This window comes from Haemaphysalis longicornis, unplaced genomic scaffold (assembly GCF_048455015.1).
Source record: "Haemaphysalis longicornis isolate Haplotype H1 unplaced genomic scaffold, Haemaphysalis longicornis Haplotype H1 scaffold_6, whole genome shotgun sequence".
NCBI classification, from domain to species: Eukaryota; Metazoa; Arthropoda; class Arachnida; order Ixodida; family Ixodidae; genus Haemaphysalis; species Haemaphysalis longicornis.
Genome location: NW_027526407.1, coordinates 138793791 through 138813239, shown reverse-complemented (window position 1 = coordinate 138813239; position 19449 = coordinate 138793791). Strand labels below are relative to the sequence as shown.

At 44.3% G+C, this 19449-nt stretch overlaps 1 protein-coding gene across 1 annotated transcript in view; it reads left to right on the top strand.

Annotated features, from left to right (window-relative positions):
• Window positions 1-19449, top strand: part of LOC144141957 (uncharacterized) — a 123918-nt gene that overhangs the window by 82374 nt on the left and 22095 nt on the right. The window contains exon 5 of the mRNA XM_077673391.1: window positions 5215-5250. Within this exon, the coding sequence (XP_077529517.1) occupies window positions 5215-5250 (36 nt within the window). The remainder of the gene's footprint in view (window positions 1-5214; window positions 5251-19449) is intronic.

Here is a 19449-nt window from a genome sequence, read left to right as displayed (position 1 = left end):
AACCTGTCTGTCTGCGAGCGCCAAGTCCAGCTTGGTGTTAACAAGCTAGCTGGTTGGGCAGACAGAAACGGTTTTAAATTTAATCCAGGGAAGTGCACGTGTGTCTTGTTTTCCAAGAGGCGTGGCATGCGTCCGGATCCAGACATTCGACTCCATGGTGCCTCTATTCCTGTCCAAAAGGAACACAAGTTTTTAGGTATAATCTTTGACGAAAAGCTCACATTCATCCCACACATAAAACAACTAAAACATAAATGCTTAAAAACAATGAATATCCTGAAGGTTCTCTCGCACATCTCTTTTGGTGCTGACAAACAACTTCTTTTGCGTGTTTTTACCAGCTTGATAGGTTCACGATTGGACTATGGCAGCGTTGTCTATGGGTCAGCCACTAAAACATCCCTCAGAATGCTGGACCCTGTGGTTCATCTAGGGCTCCGCTTGTCGTGTGGCGCCTTTCGGACTAGTCCAGTCGAAAGCCTGTATGTAGAGTGCAACAAATGGAACCTACAACGTCAGCGAGAATACACAGACCTCCTTTATGCTTTTAAAATTTCATCCATGCCTCACCATCCTTTTAAATCAGTTTTTCATGATACCTCCATGACTGAACTCCTTTTAAATCGACCATCGTTCTCTGCGCCCTTCTCTTACAGAGTTAGAGAGGAAGCGTCAGAGCTTGGTGTCTCCTTTTTAGATACCATTCAAAGTTCTGTAACAGATCTCATAGCACCATGGCATCTCCGCCCTGTCTCATGCGACACATCATTCACACATGTAGATAAAAACCGAGCTCCCACATGTGCAATTATGCAGCACTTCTTGTGTTTGCAGCAGAAGTGCCAATGTTCTGAATTTTATACGGACGCCTCTAAGACTTCCACCTCGGTGTCCTGCGCGGCGCATGGGACCGGCCTTAGTGTCACTAGAACTCTTAACAGTAATACAAGTATCTTTACGGCAGAGGCTTATGGTGTACTTCTTGTTGTTAATCATATCCTTCAAAGTCACATCCCACAATCCATTATATATACAGACTCCCTCAGTGTTGTGCGGGCGTTGTCTTCAACAAAGTATTCCAAAAATCACGTTGTAAATCTAATAGTCAAGGGTATTATGTCGGTGTATGTCCACAAATTTGAACTGGTCCTTTGCTGGGTCCCTGGCCACTGTGGTATAGCCGGGAACGAAGCAGCGGACCGAATGGCTGCTGCTGCTACACTCTTGAATGCAGTAGACATAACCACATTACCCTACACCGACGTGAAACCACACATCAGACAACAACTTCGCAAAACATGGCAAACGCACTGGAGTGAACAGACAGACAACAAGTTACACGTAATAAAACCACACTTGGGACCATACACCACCGACACACGCAATAGATACACTGAAGTCGCCTTGGCCAGATTACGGATAGGGCATACTCATGCAACGCACTCCCACCTTCTCACTGGGTCTCCAAGACCTCTGTGCAGTAGGTGCGGAGAGGCCCTATCCGTGATGCACATCCTCATACAATGTAAGGCACTCGACACTACACGCCGCAGACACTTCCCTCAACTACACACACGACATATTCCACCACACCCGTCACACTTCTTAGGAGACGAAGCCCTGTTTCCAATCAAACGCGTTTTCGAGTTTCTCACCGACGTAAAATTTTTAAATCTCATTTCTTATCATGCATGTTGACAACCTGGCCCTTTACACCAGTCATCTTCATTACGTTGTGTTTTACTTTGTTTATTTTTACTAAAGTGTTCATTTACTTCCATGTCACTTTCATGTAATCACTTTTGTTTGGCGCTCTTTGCCCTTAGTCGGCCTTGCGCCATTAAACTCTAAACATCATCATCCTTGCCTTGGAGCGCATTAACAACAACTACAGAGGCCACATTCACGTGTACACTGATGGCTCAGTGAAAGCTACATTGTCGGTGATAGGGATCTCGATTTTTCCGTCGCTCACTGCCAGTTGCGCCCCACATAGCCACGTCCTCTACGACAGCTATTCATAGATTTGATTGATTGTGGGGTTTAACGCGCCGACGCAACGCAGGCGATGAAGCGCGCCGTAGTGGAGGGCTCCGGATTAATTTTGACCACCTGGGGATCTTTATCGTGCGCCGAAATCTCGTACACACGGGCATTTTTGCTTTTACGACAGCTATTCAGCTGTCTGGATTGTATATATTCTAAAACAGCCGGCCAATTATTGGGCTGTTTTTACAGACTCTAGGGCAGCGATTTCCAGCTTAAAATCTCTTTGAAAAGAACAGCTGGTCTGGGAAATCAATCCTTTGCAGTTACAAGCAATACAAAGGGGACCCAGCGTAGATCTGGAGTGGATTCCTACGCTCTGCGGAGTTGCCGAAAACGACGCAGCTGACAAGGCCGCCTCATATGCCAACAATCTCTTCACTCAAGCTCGGACAATCCCATTCACGAGAAACGATGCAGCATTACTTGCCTCATCAACCGCACGGAAAGCGCAGATCTGGACAAACGCAAGGAAGCAATGCGCACGTATTCACGCGATTGATCCTAAGTGCACCTTCAGAAGGCCACCTGAGCTCAGCAAGCGCGAGGAAGCCATTCTGCATAGGCTGCGCTTGAATGTGGCCTACGCGGGAGATTACCTGTACAAAATCCAGCAGGCATCTCCACCTTTTTGTTCAGCATGTGACTCACGAGTAGACAATCGTCATGATAAATGAGTGTGCCCAAAGTACACCGTGCACAGACAAAAGCTAACATTATCTTTGTGCAGGCACCTTGGTGTGGGGCTTTAACTTAGGGCAGGTTTGGACCTTTGTTGGGTCCCAGTGAGGCTTTAGGTGGAATCAAAGCTCTCTTGTAGTTTTTCGAAGCAGAGAACTGAACAGAGTGTTGTGATCGAAAATTCTGAGGGCATCGAATGACAACTTTTCATTTTTAGTTTCGTTTTTGTTTTTGTTTTCCTACTTCTTTGTTTTTTTGCTTTCTTTGCCTTTTTTTCCATAATCTGGCGCAGCAAGCCAGCGCGACGACTCGGCTAACCTCGCTGGTTTTCATTATTGTTTTTTCGCTCTCTTCTCTACCGTCCACATGAGACTGTTCACAGATGACTGCGATTTGTACGACCGTGTTGACACGCCTGCTGACCAGACCGAATGAAATCTCAAGCTGCATAAAAAAAAGAAAAACTCGTGCTACAGGTGGCGAATGGTTTCGAACACCCAAAAAACTGTGTACATGTCCATTACTTGGAAACGAAGCATTATTGATTATGCTTATTGCAGTTAAGGTGTGCCGTTCGAAAGAGTATGAACAATTACGTACTTCTGTTTGAACCTTACAGTGGACAAGCGTTGTAATGAACAAGCAGAATATGTATGTAGTAAGGCCAGGAAAGCTTTGTGGTCGCTTCGAAGAAATGTGTTCAGTGCTACCCATGAAGTAAATATTTCGGTTACAAATCGTTAATACGACCAATTATTGAATAGGCCGAAATTCTGTGAGACCCGTTACTTGAGGAAGTCGTTCGAAACTGGCCAAGATCCAACGGCTTGTGGCAAGAATTATTTTTTTAAGAAATATCGTCGGTACCGCTTGCCTATCCCATTATGCGAACTTGCCGAACTTCCTTCTCTAGAATTGAGCACTTAATATGACCGATTGAAGTTTTTTTTTCTTATCATTTATGGTCATAATAAGATTAACAAATATAACTATTTTCGCAGATCTCCTGAAAATTACTTTCGAATTCATCACATTACTAGGAATGACCGTTTAATCACAGTTTCTGCCGAAGAGCAATAAAGCTATGTATTGTTATCAGACGCCACAATAACGATGTCACTAGAAATGAAGTTTTTGAAATTGTCAAAGGCACATACTTAAGCGCTAAATGACCTTGCCAAAAGTGAACAATTTAATCACCTGTGTTTGCATCCCATGTTAAAGTTGCCTTCATGTTGCATTTCCCAACAGTATTTTGTGTTTTTTTTTTCGACAATGCACTTTCTTTTTTCGCTAACTAGACTGTATTGTAAATTACACTCCTCCAATGGTCCAACACTTAACTGGCAGTATAAATGAATAACTAAACAAGTAAATAAATAAATAAATAAATAAATAAATAAATAATGGGTGTTATGTTTTCAGCCACTCTAAATCATCAATGCGCCGTCGACAAATGAGGTCCTATGTGTATACGTCCTTCAATTACGAATACCAAAGCTGATGAATTGAGTAACATTTGGGGTCTCAGTCCATTGACTGCACTAAGGTGCTCATTGCCTTCATAGCAATGAGCACCTACTTGTGTACAACTCAGGATATCGGTGACAACCATGGGCGTAAAGTTTCCCAATCGCACATGAACCCCCATTGGATGCCGATTACATATCTTACATATCTTCGATCAGGGGCACATATGAGATGAGAGATAAGAGGTACATATTTTAGATGAAACAGTCGTTAGGTTTGCGTATTTTTTTCAAAAGACCAGGCCTTGTAGTCGCAAGTCAGGACGACTATCTGAATGAGCATCTCATGTCAAGACTGCGGTTAAGGCGTATACTGAACTATTTCCGCCATGGTGGGCTGCTTATGTCTGAACCGCTTAACAGGACACCATTTTCTACAGTGAGCGCAGATAGCTTATATAATGGTCATGCGAAACAATTTGCTTCGAAACCTTTTTCTCCTTAATATCGGCATAAAATTAGCATCCAATGACGTCCCATGCTTTGAATCACTCTGGAAACGAGAAATGTATCTTGAATTTTTTTATTATTTATTTTTTTATTTATTTATTTATTTATTTATTTATTTATTTATTTATTTATTTATTTATTTATTTATTTATTTATTTATTTATTTATTTATTTATTTATTTATTTATTTATTTATTTATTTATTTATTTATTTATTTATTTATTTATTTATTCATACTGTTACCCAGGGGCCGGTACGCGGTGGACGTAAAACAGAGAATTATGGGGCAATGCATAGAAACAAAAATATCACTTTCAACTCCAACAAAAATGACAGCTTGCGGCACAAAACGTTTCTTAGTACTCAATCAATAAAGCAGTGGCATGCACTGATAAGTTGGAAATAATGTACGCAATTTTAAAAATATTAACGTTAGTACTGCTTTAAATCTTATATAAAATGAAACACAGCAAATCTGTCTCTCTCTCATTTCTACCTGTATTTCAGACCCCAGCGACACTGCAGGCTTTAAACGAGAAAGTGGTAAGGAACTTTTTCTTTTGTATCTCGAACATAAAGCAGCATTTCCATGGAGCGGGGCTTTTCCCCGAGTCTCAATAAAGTCCAAGGCTCAAGTATACTTGAGGAAGTTAAATCGGTGCCTCCTATGACCCGCCTGCGCACGTAATTAGGATAACGGACGACAGCCATCTAAGCCACCACACGTCTCTGGAACTGCGAAATTCATTAAAAATACACTCTGGCCTGAAAGCACTTCACCTCTGATAACATTGAAATAATAAAATCTGATTATTGTACGGCTAAAATCCACATTTTCACAACATTTGTAGTCGCGAGCCTATGGTATGATAGTTCTGCAGCTTTTCAGTACATTTTCGATCACAGTCTAAACTGTCACTTATTACCTTCTAGAACTCACTAACTAAACCTTATCCTCTCTTGCATTTGTAACAAATCTCAAAGTATCGTTTTTTGGTAATTATAATTTGCCTCCGAAGGGTGGAGTGTAGTAACTAACGGCCTTTTCTTGCGGTAAGCACTATGAAAATATTTATTTGTGGTATGACTTTTACTCGCAACATTGCCAGATCCAGTTTCCTTTTTGGCTAAGTGTTGGCCATAATTTCTTGCTGCGATTGGTTTTTGAAAGGAACCATGAAGTCAAAATAAAAATTTGGGTAAATATAAAGACTGATCTAGCCCGATAGCAAGAAGCAGCCAGTTTTGTCGCCAACATCAGGAATCATGAACACAAAAGAAAAGTTTGGTTAAGAAGAAAGACTGCTTTATTCCGACATCAATGATACCAATTTTTCACAAACTTCACAAAAATGACGGAGATCGTAAATAAAACATGTGAAGCAGTGGCGACTCCATAGCCACTTTTCGGCTGCTTTTCTATGACGTCACAGAATCTTGTTTCCGCCATTGCAGCCGCTTAGCTATCCCAACGCGAAGACAAAAAATGAACGGCTGTAGTGGGCCTCATTTTCTGTTTCATCGCATAACTTGAATTGCACAACTCACTCAACGTGCAGGTAAAAGACTGAACATTGTGTGTTTACTGTTGGTCTATATAATGTCACTCCTGCTCATGACGCGTCAAGGTATCAAGGAAGTTGAAAGTTCTTGAGTTCTTGCGTTTTTTGCTTAAAAAACGTATTTTGTGAACGCAATGGAGCTCAGTGAGGTACTGAAGCTATGTTATCACAAATTAAACAAAGTTGTGTGTTGCCTCAAGGCCCCTGTAAAACGAATGTCAAGAATATTAAACGAAATTATAAGTATGTTTCCCGTGCATTATTGCATAATAGCGCAAAGTGTATGACGTTTCTGCTAACAATTTATATCTTATTTTTCTAAGCAGATTTGATATTTTATTTGGTTTTTCCCTGCTTTAAACCACTAAATATATTCTGTTAGCCTTAATGTCCTGCAAACCAAACAAATGTCGCATCGTAGTTATGAGCACATTTTTCCAGCCGCTCAAAATATTCCAAGTGCATAAACTACTTTTTTTAAAAAATTACCCTATTAAAATGTCTGAAATCTTTCAAGTTAGCAAATGAAGTAGGTTTCTTATAGCATTACGCCGTACATACTACGCAACGATTTATTCTATTCTGCTCTATGACCTGGACGTTTTTTTCTATAAGGTATTGGAAACTACGCTATTTGGAAATTCCTGATGCAGCTTCAACACAGTGCTCTTGAGTGACCATTGCATGCCACCAACAAAACGAATTGTGTGCGTGCGTAACATTTGCCTCATAAATATGACGTTCGCTGTCTCATTGCCGAATGCAGAAAGGCATGCTTGCATTAGCCGTGCCTTAGTGCAAGCCGATAATTTGAGTGAAATAGAATGTTTCGCATTGCCGTTAGGCAAATCGCTGGCGGCTAGGAATACATCTAGGGCCTAGGAATACGTCGCCGTATTCCTAGGCCCAAACTTCCTCTTATGTTTATCGAGCGGCATCGATGGAGGTCGTTGTATTTCCTGACAACTTAGACAAAGATGCCTGGAGTCAACAACGACACGAGCAACGAACTCTATCCCTCGAGAGGACTGCAACCACCTAAAACCCCAAAATGGCAACCAAGAGAGGTCATGTCACACCGTTTCACATTACGCCCTAATTTCTCCACTAAAACAAAATAGTGTCATGATCCGACTGTATAATCACTGTCTGCAGCGGCCTTGAATCTAAAACACGTCCATTTATTACCTATTTCCTCTGAGATATAAAGAGGAGGACCACGCACACTGCTTATATATCGATATTTTATGCTCCTGACCTGAACTGGGTATATCCATCCTGTAAACCAAAGTGCAGAGACCTATGAAAATAGGTAGAGACAAGCCTTTCGCAGCTAAGAAGGAGCATCAATTCCCGTATGCGCTTCGGCAACAGCGTACAACTCGACACCGCACTGAATACCTCCATCTCTCCTCAAAAGCAACCGGGTAATATTTGTGGCCACCAAAATACACTGGGAAGTGACTACATCATTATTGAGATAGCAATTGTTCCACACGGAACATTCACAAAAACCCTACCCAGAAAATTTTGATTTACGGAGCTAAACTCAGAACGCTCTAGCAACACAGGAGTACAGATGCGGATCACCCTGAAAACCGGCCAATGAATTAAGTCAGTCAGGATGTGGTTACAACAAATATTCACTGAAAAAGCAACAGTTACAAAATACCTTGAAGCAATATCACTTCACCCAAGGCTCTCACATCTTAGCCCCCTTTGGGAGACACAGCGAGGAATAAAAAAATCTACCGCAGAAAGAAGAGGAACCAAGAGCTTTGGCCACAAGCTCCACGAACTGGTAAGGCAGAATATTTATGCAAGTGACCAGGCTCGTAATCAATGAGACCGCATATCTGACCAAGGGTGAAAAGCCTCAGAGGAAAAAAACTTGTTGCAGAAACTGAAGCCCGATCACCATAAGAACATGGCAGTACATTGACAGAGAAAAAGACATGGAGGGGAGAGAACCTATTGTACATTATTAGAGATCCTCATACCTCATAACACGGGAAAATTTTAGCAGTATTGCCGGGTGGGCGGTCTTGACGTGTGAGCTGCAGCTGCAATGTCTTGCACAAGCGCTTTGAGGAACGTCTACCAAGATTTCTGAGGAGACGGGATGCAGTGACCCATCCTTACACTGAAGACGGATTAGGTATGGCGGAGGTAAAATCGCGATGAGAGATGATGACGGTCATGCTGTGACCCTTATACTGTGGATAGGTTGGACGATGCTCGAAAAGATGTTCAGACTAACAGTCGGATCATGGTACTTACATCGCTTTTAACTATATTTGGGTAACCGGCGCATTTGTATAAGTCCTCTCGGCCCTGCTGGTCAGCTGAATACAATAATGCGGCGAAAAAAAGTAGCTTCCACGGTTCTCCTGACGCGCCTCGCGACCAATTCAGATCGGCCGGCGTGAAAGAGACACAATAAAGGTAACCACGCTATACTTAACGAAAGATAATACGCTTGCCTTGCCGTATCAAAAGAAATCCCAAAAAGCATATCAAAAGAAATCTCTTCATCATGTGTTCAAATTGACTGCGCTCTTGAAATAATCTGGCCTACCATCTACATCATTCGCCACAATCTCGTTTTAGAAGCTTGCTATCGCCCGCCTTATTCACCCCCCCCCTGTTTGTAAGTGAGCTACACGACGCTGTTAACACTGTCGCCACACGTTTTAATTCTTATTGATTTTGTTGCAGTACGAATTCAATTTACCCAACATACTTTGTAATCGTGAACCGCTCGCGTTATCCCCATTTTCTGCACAAGCCTATGAATTTTTGAATTTTTGCTCTACCTTTTTTTTTCTCTCTATTAGTAACTAACTCAACCCCAATATCACCTAGTTCTGCCAACACTCTTTATTTATTTCTGACACCACATACCGATTTGGCTTCACCAATTACGTACTTGCCAGGAATTAGCGATCTCTCTGTTCTCAGCTTTACAATTAAGATTTGATTGTGGACAGTATACGCGACTACAAAAAAGCGAATTTTGAAGCAGTTAACCAAGACCTGTCATCTTTCGTTGACGTTTACTTAGCCGGTTTTGACGAACGCTCTGTTAAAAAAAGCTGAGACGTGTTTTCCTCCAAAGTGCAAGAAGTAACATTTAAATATATTCCGCAACACGTCATCACACGTACTTCGTTAGCACCAATGTATAAGTCTCATTTGAAACGTCTGTCTAATCAGAAAAAACGCCTTTTTTGATCAGCACGGCGGTCTCCTAGTAATTCTCGTTGGGCTGCCTATAAGACCGCTTCCGAAGTTTACGTGTCAGCGCTTTAAACTGCTACACATCACATTTTTGTCGACAGCCCTCCCATCCACCCTAACACAAAGGTTAGAAAATTCTAGAAATTAGTTAACCCCTCCCGTGAAGTCAATATAGTCTCAGAAGATTCATCAGGCAATGTCACTCCATCCCACCAATGCACATCTGTGTTGAATCCCACATTTGTGAGAAACTTCTGTACAACTTCTCAAATTGTGTTCCTCACTGCAGAGTCCTTTGATTACATCACAATGCCTCCACTGCTGTTCGAATCACCGGGTGCCTCTTTATTCATTGATAGATTAAAATACCATTCATTTCCTAGTCACGACCTTATTGATGCAAATTCTAAAAAATAGAATTTCATTTAGTTATATTAGAGTAACCCTGATTTCTGAGCAATGATTAGATACTCTTAGATACATTTACTCTTCCTGCTGAAAGGAAAATATGGAAGGTGGCTCTATTGCACAACTCCGGAACAAAATACTTCCCATTGAGTTCCCGCCCCGTTTCTTTAACAAGTACATACTGTAAAAGTTTAGAACACATAATTTACACAAACCTTGCACATTTTCTTGAATATAACCTAGTTTTTTATTCAGCACAACATGGCTTTCGAAAATATTTTTCGTTTGAGACGCAACTTATACCGTTTACTCACAAGAACATCGTATTTTAGACCAATCTTCTGAGGCTGGTTGCGTCTTTAAGATTTTTCCAAAACATTTTACCAGGTGTGTCACCGACGTTTACTTTTTAAGCTAAACTGACTTAAACGTACGTGAATCGAGTGAATCGAGTGCTTAAGTGAATCGATTATTTCCTTCTTAACCACTCGCAAGTCATTACTGCTAACAACTGTAATTCTTCCCTGTGCCCCGTTTCTCCTGGAGTTCCCCAGGGATGCAGGGTCCTCTCCTGTCTCTTATCTACATTAGTGCCCTTCGTCTCTCGTATCTTCGAACATCTATTTATTTGCAGATTATTGTGTTATCTCTCGCTTAACACTGACATTGACACTGTCAGTGACACTAACCTGCTTCAGTCCGATCTTGGCAAGGTAATTAACACGTGTAATGAATGCCCCATGGAACTAAACGTGTTTATATGTGAAGTCATACGCATATCATGGAGCGCGAACAGCCCACCTTTATACTTTTTGAACTACGTTTCGTTAGAGCCCGTCAATTCTTATAAATACCTAGGTGTCCGCATTGCAGCTAACCTAAATTATACTCTCCACATACAACATATCATGAGCAAAGCTAACCGCATGTTGGGTTATCTGCGGCGTAACATCTGAAACTCCCCAGCTTCATTGAAAATTTTGCTTTACAAAACACTAATCAGGTCAAAACTCGAGTATTCTACGCCAATATGGGACCCCTGCCGTGATAACCTAATTACTGCTCTCGCAATGGTATAAAATAACTCTGATAATTTCATTCACTCCAACTACAACCATTCTGCAAGCATCTTGTCCATGAAATCCAGTAACGGGCTTCTATTCTTAGCTTCCCGTCAAACCACTTTTCGTCTTACGTTGTTTCACAATCTATACCATCAGCACACCTTACACAACTAACTCATTATTCAACCGCAATATATTTCTCGCCGAATCGATCACGCTCACAAAGTTGGCATTGAACATAGCAGCACACGTCATTTTTCTGAATATTTCATCCTCGGAGCATGACGTGATTGCAACTGCCTTCCCTATAATGTCGTGGCCATAAAGGATAACCGTTTATTTCACAACGCATTAGCCAATATTGTATAAACAGGATAATTTCTTTTTTACCATTGTTGCAGTATTCTCATGTATTTTTGCTTTGTTTTTGTAACTTATACTCCCCTCTGTAGTCTCTCTGGCCCGGAGGGTATGATAAATAAATTAATTATTTAATATTTATTTATTTAATATAAGTCAGGCGTGCGAACTTGGCACCTCCCCACCAAGATTGTTGTCCACTCACTAGCTGTACGTACAACATAAACTTTGGCTGTGGGTTCTAGAACCCCGTATACGAAACTACCAAGAAAAGCACTGAAACTGGAATACCTAATAGGCCAGAATCCATCATCCTGAAGACATAAGTAATTTTTTTAACGTTATGGCACACAGATTGCGAATTTCAAACTGCGCCAGAGGACACTCATTAACGAATAAAGAAAACCCGACTAAACTCTCAGTAGCCTCCAAAAAGGTGAAAGTATTCAGCTCATCTAAACACAAAAGCAATCTGACTTTATACCCAGCCTAGGTGTGCAAACACTTAAAAAGCAAACATGATAATAATACAAACCACAATACCACTACAAAGGCATGCAAAAATTATTCTTTCATTTTAACGAGAGAAAGAGACACACAGGAAAACTCCCAGGCACAATATGCGGCTAGTTCTGAAGCAAGCACAAAAGGCCTAAAAACGTTCATTGTCTCTTTTCGTTCTGGCGCAAGAATCTTCACTCAGAATGCCCAACAGGGACTCTAAGGTGTTCACCCCGGCTGGAGTTCACTTGCTGTGCGCGTGCAGCGTTCTTAAACTTCTCTTCGGTGCCCACCCGAAGCATTCAGGGCACTGTCTGACGCACAAACACCGCATATGCTCCTGTCTTTGCCTACACCACTACGCGTGCACCGCTATCCAAATGAGCGCTACACAACCCCTGTCGGGCGCCCATCATTTCGGTGACGGTTTAAGCCGATGTGAGGAGATAAAAGGGCAGGCGATTAAAAGCTTGAACGCTAGGTGCCGCAGAGCCAGAGCTCGGACTTTAACAAGCCCCGGATTGCCCGGAACGCCCACCTAACGAAAACTCGCAGTTGCGCTTGCCCACAGTCGACGTGGGCCACTCTAGGCCGTGAGGTTCGCTTCCTCTTGCCATCAGCGCAGTGATCGCAGGCTTTCCTGCCCGCGTCTGTACGCAGGAATACTACGCTTCTCATGCAACTAAGTGAATGTCTTTGATGCACACTTTGATGCACACTCTTTGATGCACTTAGGCACTGGGCGGACCAGCAAAGTGAAAACAAGCGCCTTGCGACTGATCCAACTGCACCCCCGGCTCTCGTGACGCGCATACCTTCGCCTCATCCTGACCCGCATGCCCCGCCACCGCTTCATAGGTCGTCGGGCTCGCATGCCCCCGGCAAAAACACGAGCGGGCTCTTTGGCAGTACACCACCAACCGCCGCTGCCCATTCGTCAATTGGGGCGCGTGGTTCGTGTTCAAGCCCGAATTCAGCCTTCACCAAACCAAATCTCGGGGTGCCTATCTCTGCTTTGGATAGTATAACACGCACCGCGGACCCGCCTTCAACACGTGACTCCCCCAACACCAGCTCGTGATCGCATGCACTTTGGACTGGTGCGCAGCCTGCCGGCGACACACAACCATTTGGCACAGGCGTTTATACATAGGGAGCAACCTCGACGAGACATGGTCTTGGCTCTCAGACCAATAGCGCCGAAATTAGCGCACGATTGCCCTGCTCCGCCTCCGTCGAATGCCGCGAATCGAAATCCCGTGTCGCCTGCGCAATCTTCAGCTCGAGCTGCTTAATCGCCGCGACGGTTGCAGTCATTCGCCTCTCTATCTCCTCCGTCGACAGGACCCCGCCATTGTGAAAGATTTACGCCAACCCAACTAAGCGAAAACTACCCTGAGTTAGTGTATCGTGATTCCGAAGTGAAAACTCGGAAACCAGTGGTCGCGCCGAAGGGAAGGGTAAAGGAGACTCACTTTGCGCTGGCGCTGTCAACACGCTGTTCGCTGAGGCGGGGGGGGGGGTGAGGGGGGGGGGGCGTGAGGGGGGCGCTGCGCCGCTCTCGACGCCTGCTTTGGAGCCCTACTCCCGGAGCCTCGCACCAAGCAGTTCTCACTTCCAGGATGTGCTCGCACAAGATCCCGGTTTTCGCCTGGCCGACAACTCTCGCTCACTCAAGAGCACGAACGTCCGCCTCCACTGCATCCGCGTGCTGCCTCAGATAATGCAGCTCTCTCCGGGTGCCGAAGTCGCCTCGCTGCTGTGGAGCGTCTGCTCCCTGGGGCATCTCACCGATATGTCGCCCCATCCTCCGAACTTCGGCTTGTTCTCTCGAACGCATGTCGTCACTGACGCCGGGTGCTGCCGTAGAGAATGCAGCTCTCCCCCGTGCTCGAGGTCGTTCTCGCCGCTGCAGCCTGAAGCGTCTGTACCATGGGGCCTCTCACTAAGATGTCACCTCAGCCTTGGAGTAGCCTCCCCGTCGTCCGTCGAAGGAATGTTGGCCGATCGTGGTCACGGCACAGTTAAACTCATGGCGAGAGTTGATGATGATCATGATGTGACCCCTATCGTGTGGATCGGTCGGCCAATGATGAAAGAGGTGTTCAGATGAACCGACGGCTCGTGGTCGACGGCACGTGGCAAACGATGACCTACTCTAAGAAATTGTACAATCTGTACACTTTATTTAAACTACGTATTTACAACTCTCGAGTCTTATGATCGCACAAAATCTGTCGGGCAAGGCCCGTGTCGAGTGGGGCTCGCCGCTCTCTCCTCCCTTTCTCTAAGCCATCAAGCTCCTCTGTTTTACCCCTGAAACCCTGCCCACAACAGGGACGTCACAATTTGAGATCCAGGATGTCTGATTGATCACCCCACATTAGACCACTGATTGGCCACCGTAACAAACATAGCTAGGTGGATTCAAAATACTCATGTGACCCACGTCTCTGACTCTCAAACAGAAACCAGGAGGTATGCAGCAAACCACAAACATAACATAAGTGTCAACCAACCCAAACCAAACCCAACGACGACCATCGGCTCTCGGTCGGCTGGTCTTAAAGTATTGCCCATACCGTGCGCGCCTATAATTGTGCCCTGCGCGGCTAAAATTCATTTGCTTTGTACACGCGCCAAGCGCCTAAGAAAGCCTGGTGGCGTATCAGTTGACTCATTCCCGCCACCGAGTCGCCAGGGCCAGGCGTGGAGCGAATGAAAACTTCCCGCAGTAGCTTTGAGCCCTGTAACCGTGGTAAACAAAACGTCTGGTGCTTTCTTCCTACTTTTGACCTCTTGACTCACTTCCAGCTCCCGTCCGGTTCCGGCATTTTCATGGTGGTAGTTGCCTCCTTAAAAGCTTACATCGCTTTTGACTATTTTGTGGTGGCCGTCACGTTAGTGAAAGCCCTCTCGGGCCATCTGCTCGGGTGAACACAATTGCGCAGCGAACACAAACAAAGCTTCCTCGGTTTCTCCTTACGCCCCTCGCGCCCAAGTCAGCTCAGCCAGCGTGGAACAAACGCAATAAAGGTGAACACCCTCTGCCTAACTAGCGATAATTTAGTTCCCGGGCGGTATAAATTAATTACCGGAGGTTCGCGGACTTGACATGTGGGAAGGACCGAAATACGGTCGTCACGGCGTCTTTAGGAAGGGGTTAGACGCAAAGTACACATTCATTACGGGAGTACCTTCCGCGGCACGGTCACTTCTGTTGACAGCGTGACCATAACTGTGGCGTACATAAGGAGGCGTTGCCAGGTTTTAGGTTTGTACTGCTGGCTAGAGGTACTACGTAAACTATACCTGATGTTCCTCAAAGCACTCATTGCTCCATGCACGTTTAACCATGCTTGCGAGATCGGGAGCCCGTAGGAAGTTGATTCCCTTCTGCGCCTTTTTGCAAGGCACGCAGTGCGGGCTACGGGCATGTGGAGATAAAAATACCCTGTCATAAAATTGTAGGACGAGATGTGGGTATTACCAGCGCAGTGGCTTGCCCGAAAGCTCGGGCGGCTTTCGTGGGCTGTTTGCAATAATAATAATTCGTTGGGATGTGGATCAAGGGTACTGACGGCCATTACTCGCATGGCTTGGACTCAAGCTACATCAATGCTTTCGCGTGTTGGCACTGCGGGGCCGATGACCACCATTCATATTTCTATGTCAATTTATACATATCCTTGTAATATACGGCAGATGTAAGGTTCTTGAGTATAAGCATTTTCTTTTATGTCATTGGTACAACTTATTAGCTTCATATTATAATTTTTTGCGGAAGATGCGTGAAATGCATTTCAGTGATGGCGCTGAGTTAAAATCGGCTGTAGGTTGTTTGATCAAGCCTGTATACCGAACTGCTGCAATATACGTGTCTGTTGTTGGCTCTACCTCGTCTTCTGTGCATATTCGTTAATTTTAGAGGCGAAACTCCTCTTGCTCGGGCCCTGTCCCGTCCCTCGTTTCTGCTGTACACGGTCCCACGATGATGATTGTGGCAGGATCCCACTAGGGATTGGCCAACCAAAGATTGGCCGAAGAGTTGAAAACGTTCAACGCTTTCGTTGCTACCCAACAAGGAGGAGAGGAAGAAGAAGAGGTTGTCGTTCGTCGCCTGCGAGCTCAAGACACATACCGGGGGTACGCGACACAAGACGCTCTGCAGAAGGCGACAGCCAAGGTGGCCAAAATGTCACACACCGAATTCGTAAACTTACCCATGGAGATTCTCATCGTCCCAAACAAGCCCTACATAATCACTACAAACATCGACTTCATCGACGGGCTTGTCAACGGAGCGGTGGGAAGTCTCAAGCTTTGCGAGCGAGGATTGGGGGTCTTGACGCGGCGGCGCACGGTTTCGATCCCACGACTCTCTGGCCGCGACGGGAGGTACGTGGCGCAATTCCCACTGCGCTACAAACCGAGACGCGAGCATGGCTACGAACGCACCTTATGTCCTTCACTCATTCAAATGGTGCGCGCCGTCAAGAAGACCTATAACAATGTTTCACGGTTTCACCGATAAGTATTTTAGCTTTGCCCCTCTCATCATCATTCACTTCGTGGAGATGGCGGGATTTTTTTGAAGCATCGCCACCTCCTCGACCGTATTACTGGGTGCATGCAGGCAGAGTCGAAAAACGGCACGGTTGCGTTTGGCATACTTCCATCGATAAAAATCAGTAGAGGACACAAAACGCGTTATGAAAATCTTCTAAAATTTTCTTATGGAATGACGAGTTCTGTGGAGCACTTTGTAAAAATCACTATTTCCATAGTTTGTTCAAAAGCTTGCAATAAATCGTCTCCTCACGCCAGCTTTGGGGCAGGCTGGTCTATAGCGACAACGCTTCTTCTTTGAAACACTAAGGCAATTACCGGCTACACTGATTGTTCTCTTAGTCGTTCCCCCGGCGTGTTGTGTCTCTACCTTAATTTCGCATATGTCGCGCACTAAAATGCATAACCCTTCAGGGCAGTTTTACTTTTCTCTCGGAACCAGGCAGCGTCTGTCAACTCTTCTGAATGTTTTCCACTGACGCGACAGTGGCAGTGGACTCTGTTTCCAAGAATACTAGCCAATGTTGCAAATCACCAACATGACGAGGACTACGTGGTGTCCGCTATTCGCGTACTCTCCTCGAAACTGTTTGCGCGATGTTGACAGAAATACTTGCTTCACAGTGAAAAGTTGTTTTGATGTTTTTACACCACTGCTGTGCCATATCAAGCGTCGGTTATATTATGAGCAAAATTTTTCAACTCAGAGTACTATCTGTGGTATTTTCCCACTGAATGAGTCTGCAATGGCGACAGTCCCTGAAAACTACAGGCCATTTTTTTCTTTTGTTGTCCGTTTCCGAACCGTTAAAAAGAGTCATACATTGATACACTTGGGAAACAGTCCGCTCAATATTACACTCTTGATGGCGTTGCGCCTGGATTCTCACGGGAACCAAAAGTGGCATTTTCATTTGGAAGATGCTGACCCTCCTGTGTCCTCAGGCCAGAAAGTTAATGCAGAATATATCGACTGTAGCTGTGCTTTTGATGCAGGTAATCATAAATTATAGCTTCCACTATTCTCCGTATAACGCATATCCTGCGAATTTCGCCAGTAGTTCCGCAGTTACTAGAAACGCAAACCTGACCGCGTTTTGTTAAGAAGGCGTATATCATCATCAGCAGCCTACCAACGCCTACTGAAGGCCAAAGGCCTCTCTCACTAATCTCCAATTTTCCCGGTCCTGTGCTAACTGCGACCAGTTTATCCCTGCAAACTTCCTGATCTGCTCTGCCCATCTAACTTTCTGCCGCCCACTGCAACGCTTGCCTTCTCAAGGGGTTAACTCTGTTACCCTAAATGACCAACGGTTATCTTGCGAAGGCGTATATACCTACCGTTTTTACTCGGAGCTAAACTGCGTTCTTAAAAGCTTGCTGCTGGCCCTCATCTTGTGAACACGTTGTTGGATGGCATACAGCTTATTATCCTCGCTCTCTTCGCATGCAGGTAATATAGAGCTATATCTCATGATTTCATCGCCATAGGATGAGCATCTTGCTGCAGAAATACAATCAAACATTTTCGTCTCGGGTAACAACCATTTAAATATAAGTCCCTCAGAACACATACTTAAGCATACTTTCAAGATTAGACAATTCCTTTCTAGATACTCTCTGAAATGGAGAAGTCGCAACATGCGCTACTGAAATACAATAATTATGTCCCATTTTTTGGCACTATGGGAAACGTAAATCCTTACTGATTGTTTTTGGGGAGTCATTCGCCTGCGACACAAATGACTTCTTTCTGACCCTTAAGGAGAGAGTCACAAGTCTATCTTCTGTAGAGAGTCCCGGGACAACCGGGCGGAGTCGTGTTCAAGACACAAGAAGGAGTATTAGGGCTACATACAAAGCCGTCACTATGACTCCAAATCTGTGAAAAAGGAGAGCCGAATTGAATACTCCGTGACCCCAGTGATGAGATTGCCACTGATACTTTTTCAGAGACATTTCCGAGACTTCTTTAGACGGAGAGTGGACAGGGAGTATGCAGGACTCCGTAAGACATAGTCCCTACGACTTTAAATAAGGCAACAAAGGGTGTCCTGTTGACTATCTTGTGACACTTCTAACGGGGTTGCCTCACCGTTTTTGAAAAAAGTCCTGTTTTATTAAGAGTTTTATTACACGGAGTAAGTAGAAAGGGAGTATCCGCAACTGCATTGGACATAAACACTTCTAATCTATAAGGCAAGCCATACACGTATGCAAGGAACATCAATGCAAGAAGCTAAAGTTATTTTATGTACTAACATATTTTTGCACCTATGTTACGATCCCGACATTTCCAGAGTATATAGAGCACAGGGTTGCCTAACTTTCCCGCAACGGATCCAAAAGACCACCATTTTTGGGGGAGCCTCTAATAAACAGCTCTTCGGCCAAAAATAGTGTTTAAAGTGCGCGTAAGGACGCTAATATACCTTGAGCGGCCTTCTTGACCAGCTTAGCTTCGAACTAACCAATCTTTTGTAGCTGTTTACTTCAGCATAGCAGTGGCTCACTTTGACTGGCCAGACGCCAGGGGATCTCCAGTAAAAAATCCAGCATCTCAGCTTATTCCTCCAGAACCGCGCGTACAAAAGCAGGACCGACAAACTCTTGTTGAACGTTTGTCGGACGATATTGCCAGTGCAGGCGCGCGTGGCAATGTTGTCCGCGGGAAACCTCTCGCTCTCTCGCTCTCTCTCTCTCTCTCTAGATATATATATATATATATATATATATATATATATATATATATACATATATATATATATATATATATATATATATATATATATATATATATATATATATATTCCGGAGGTCGTCGGTTCGGATCCCACCTGGCGGGCATTTTTTCTTCGCTTTCTTTCTTTATTTCCAAATTCCTTATCTGTTTCAATGACCTACCACAACCTCCTCTTTGCTCTCAGAGGTTTTCTTGACTGCCAACCGTTATTTTTGTGTTATTTCTACGAGCCCCTCATTTCCTATTCTGATTCGCTACATGCATAGCGAGGGCCTCTGTTCTCGCAGTCTTGGTG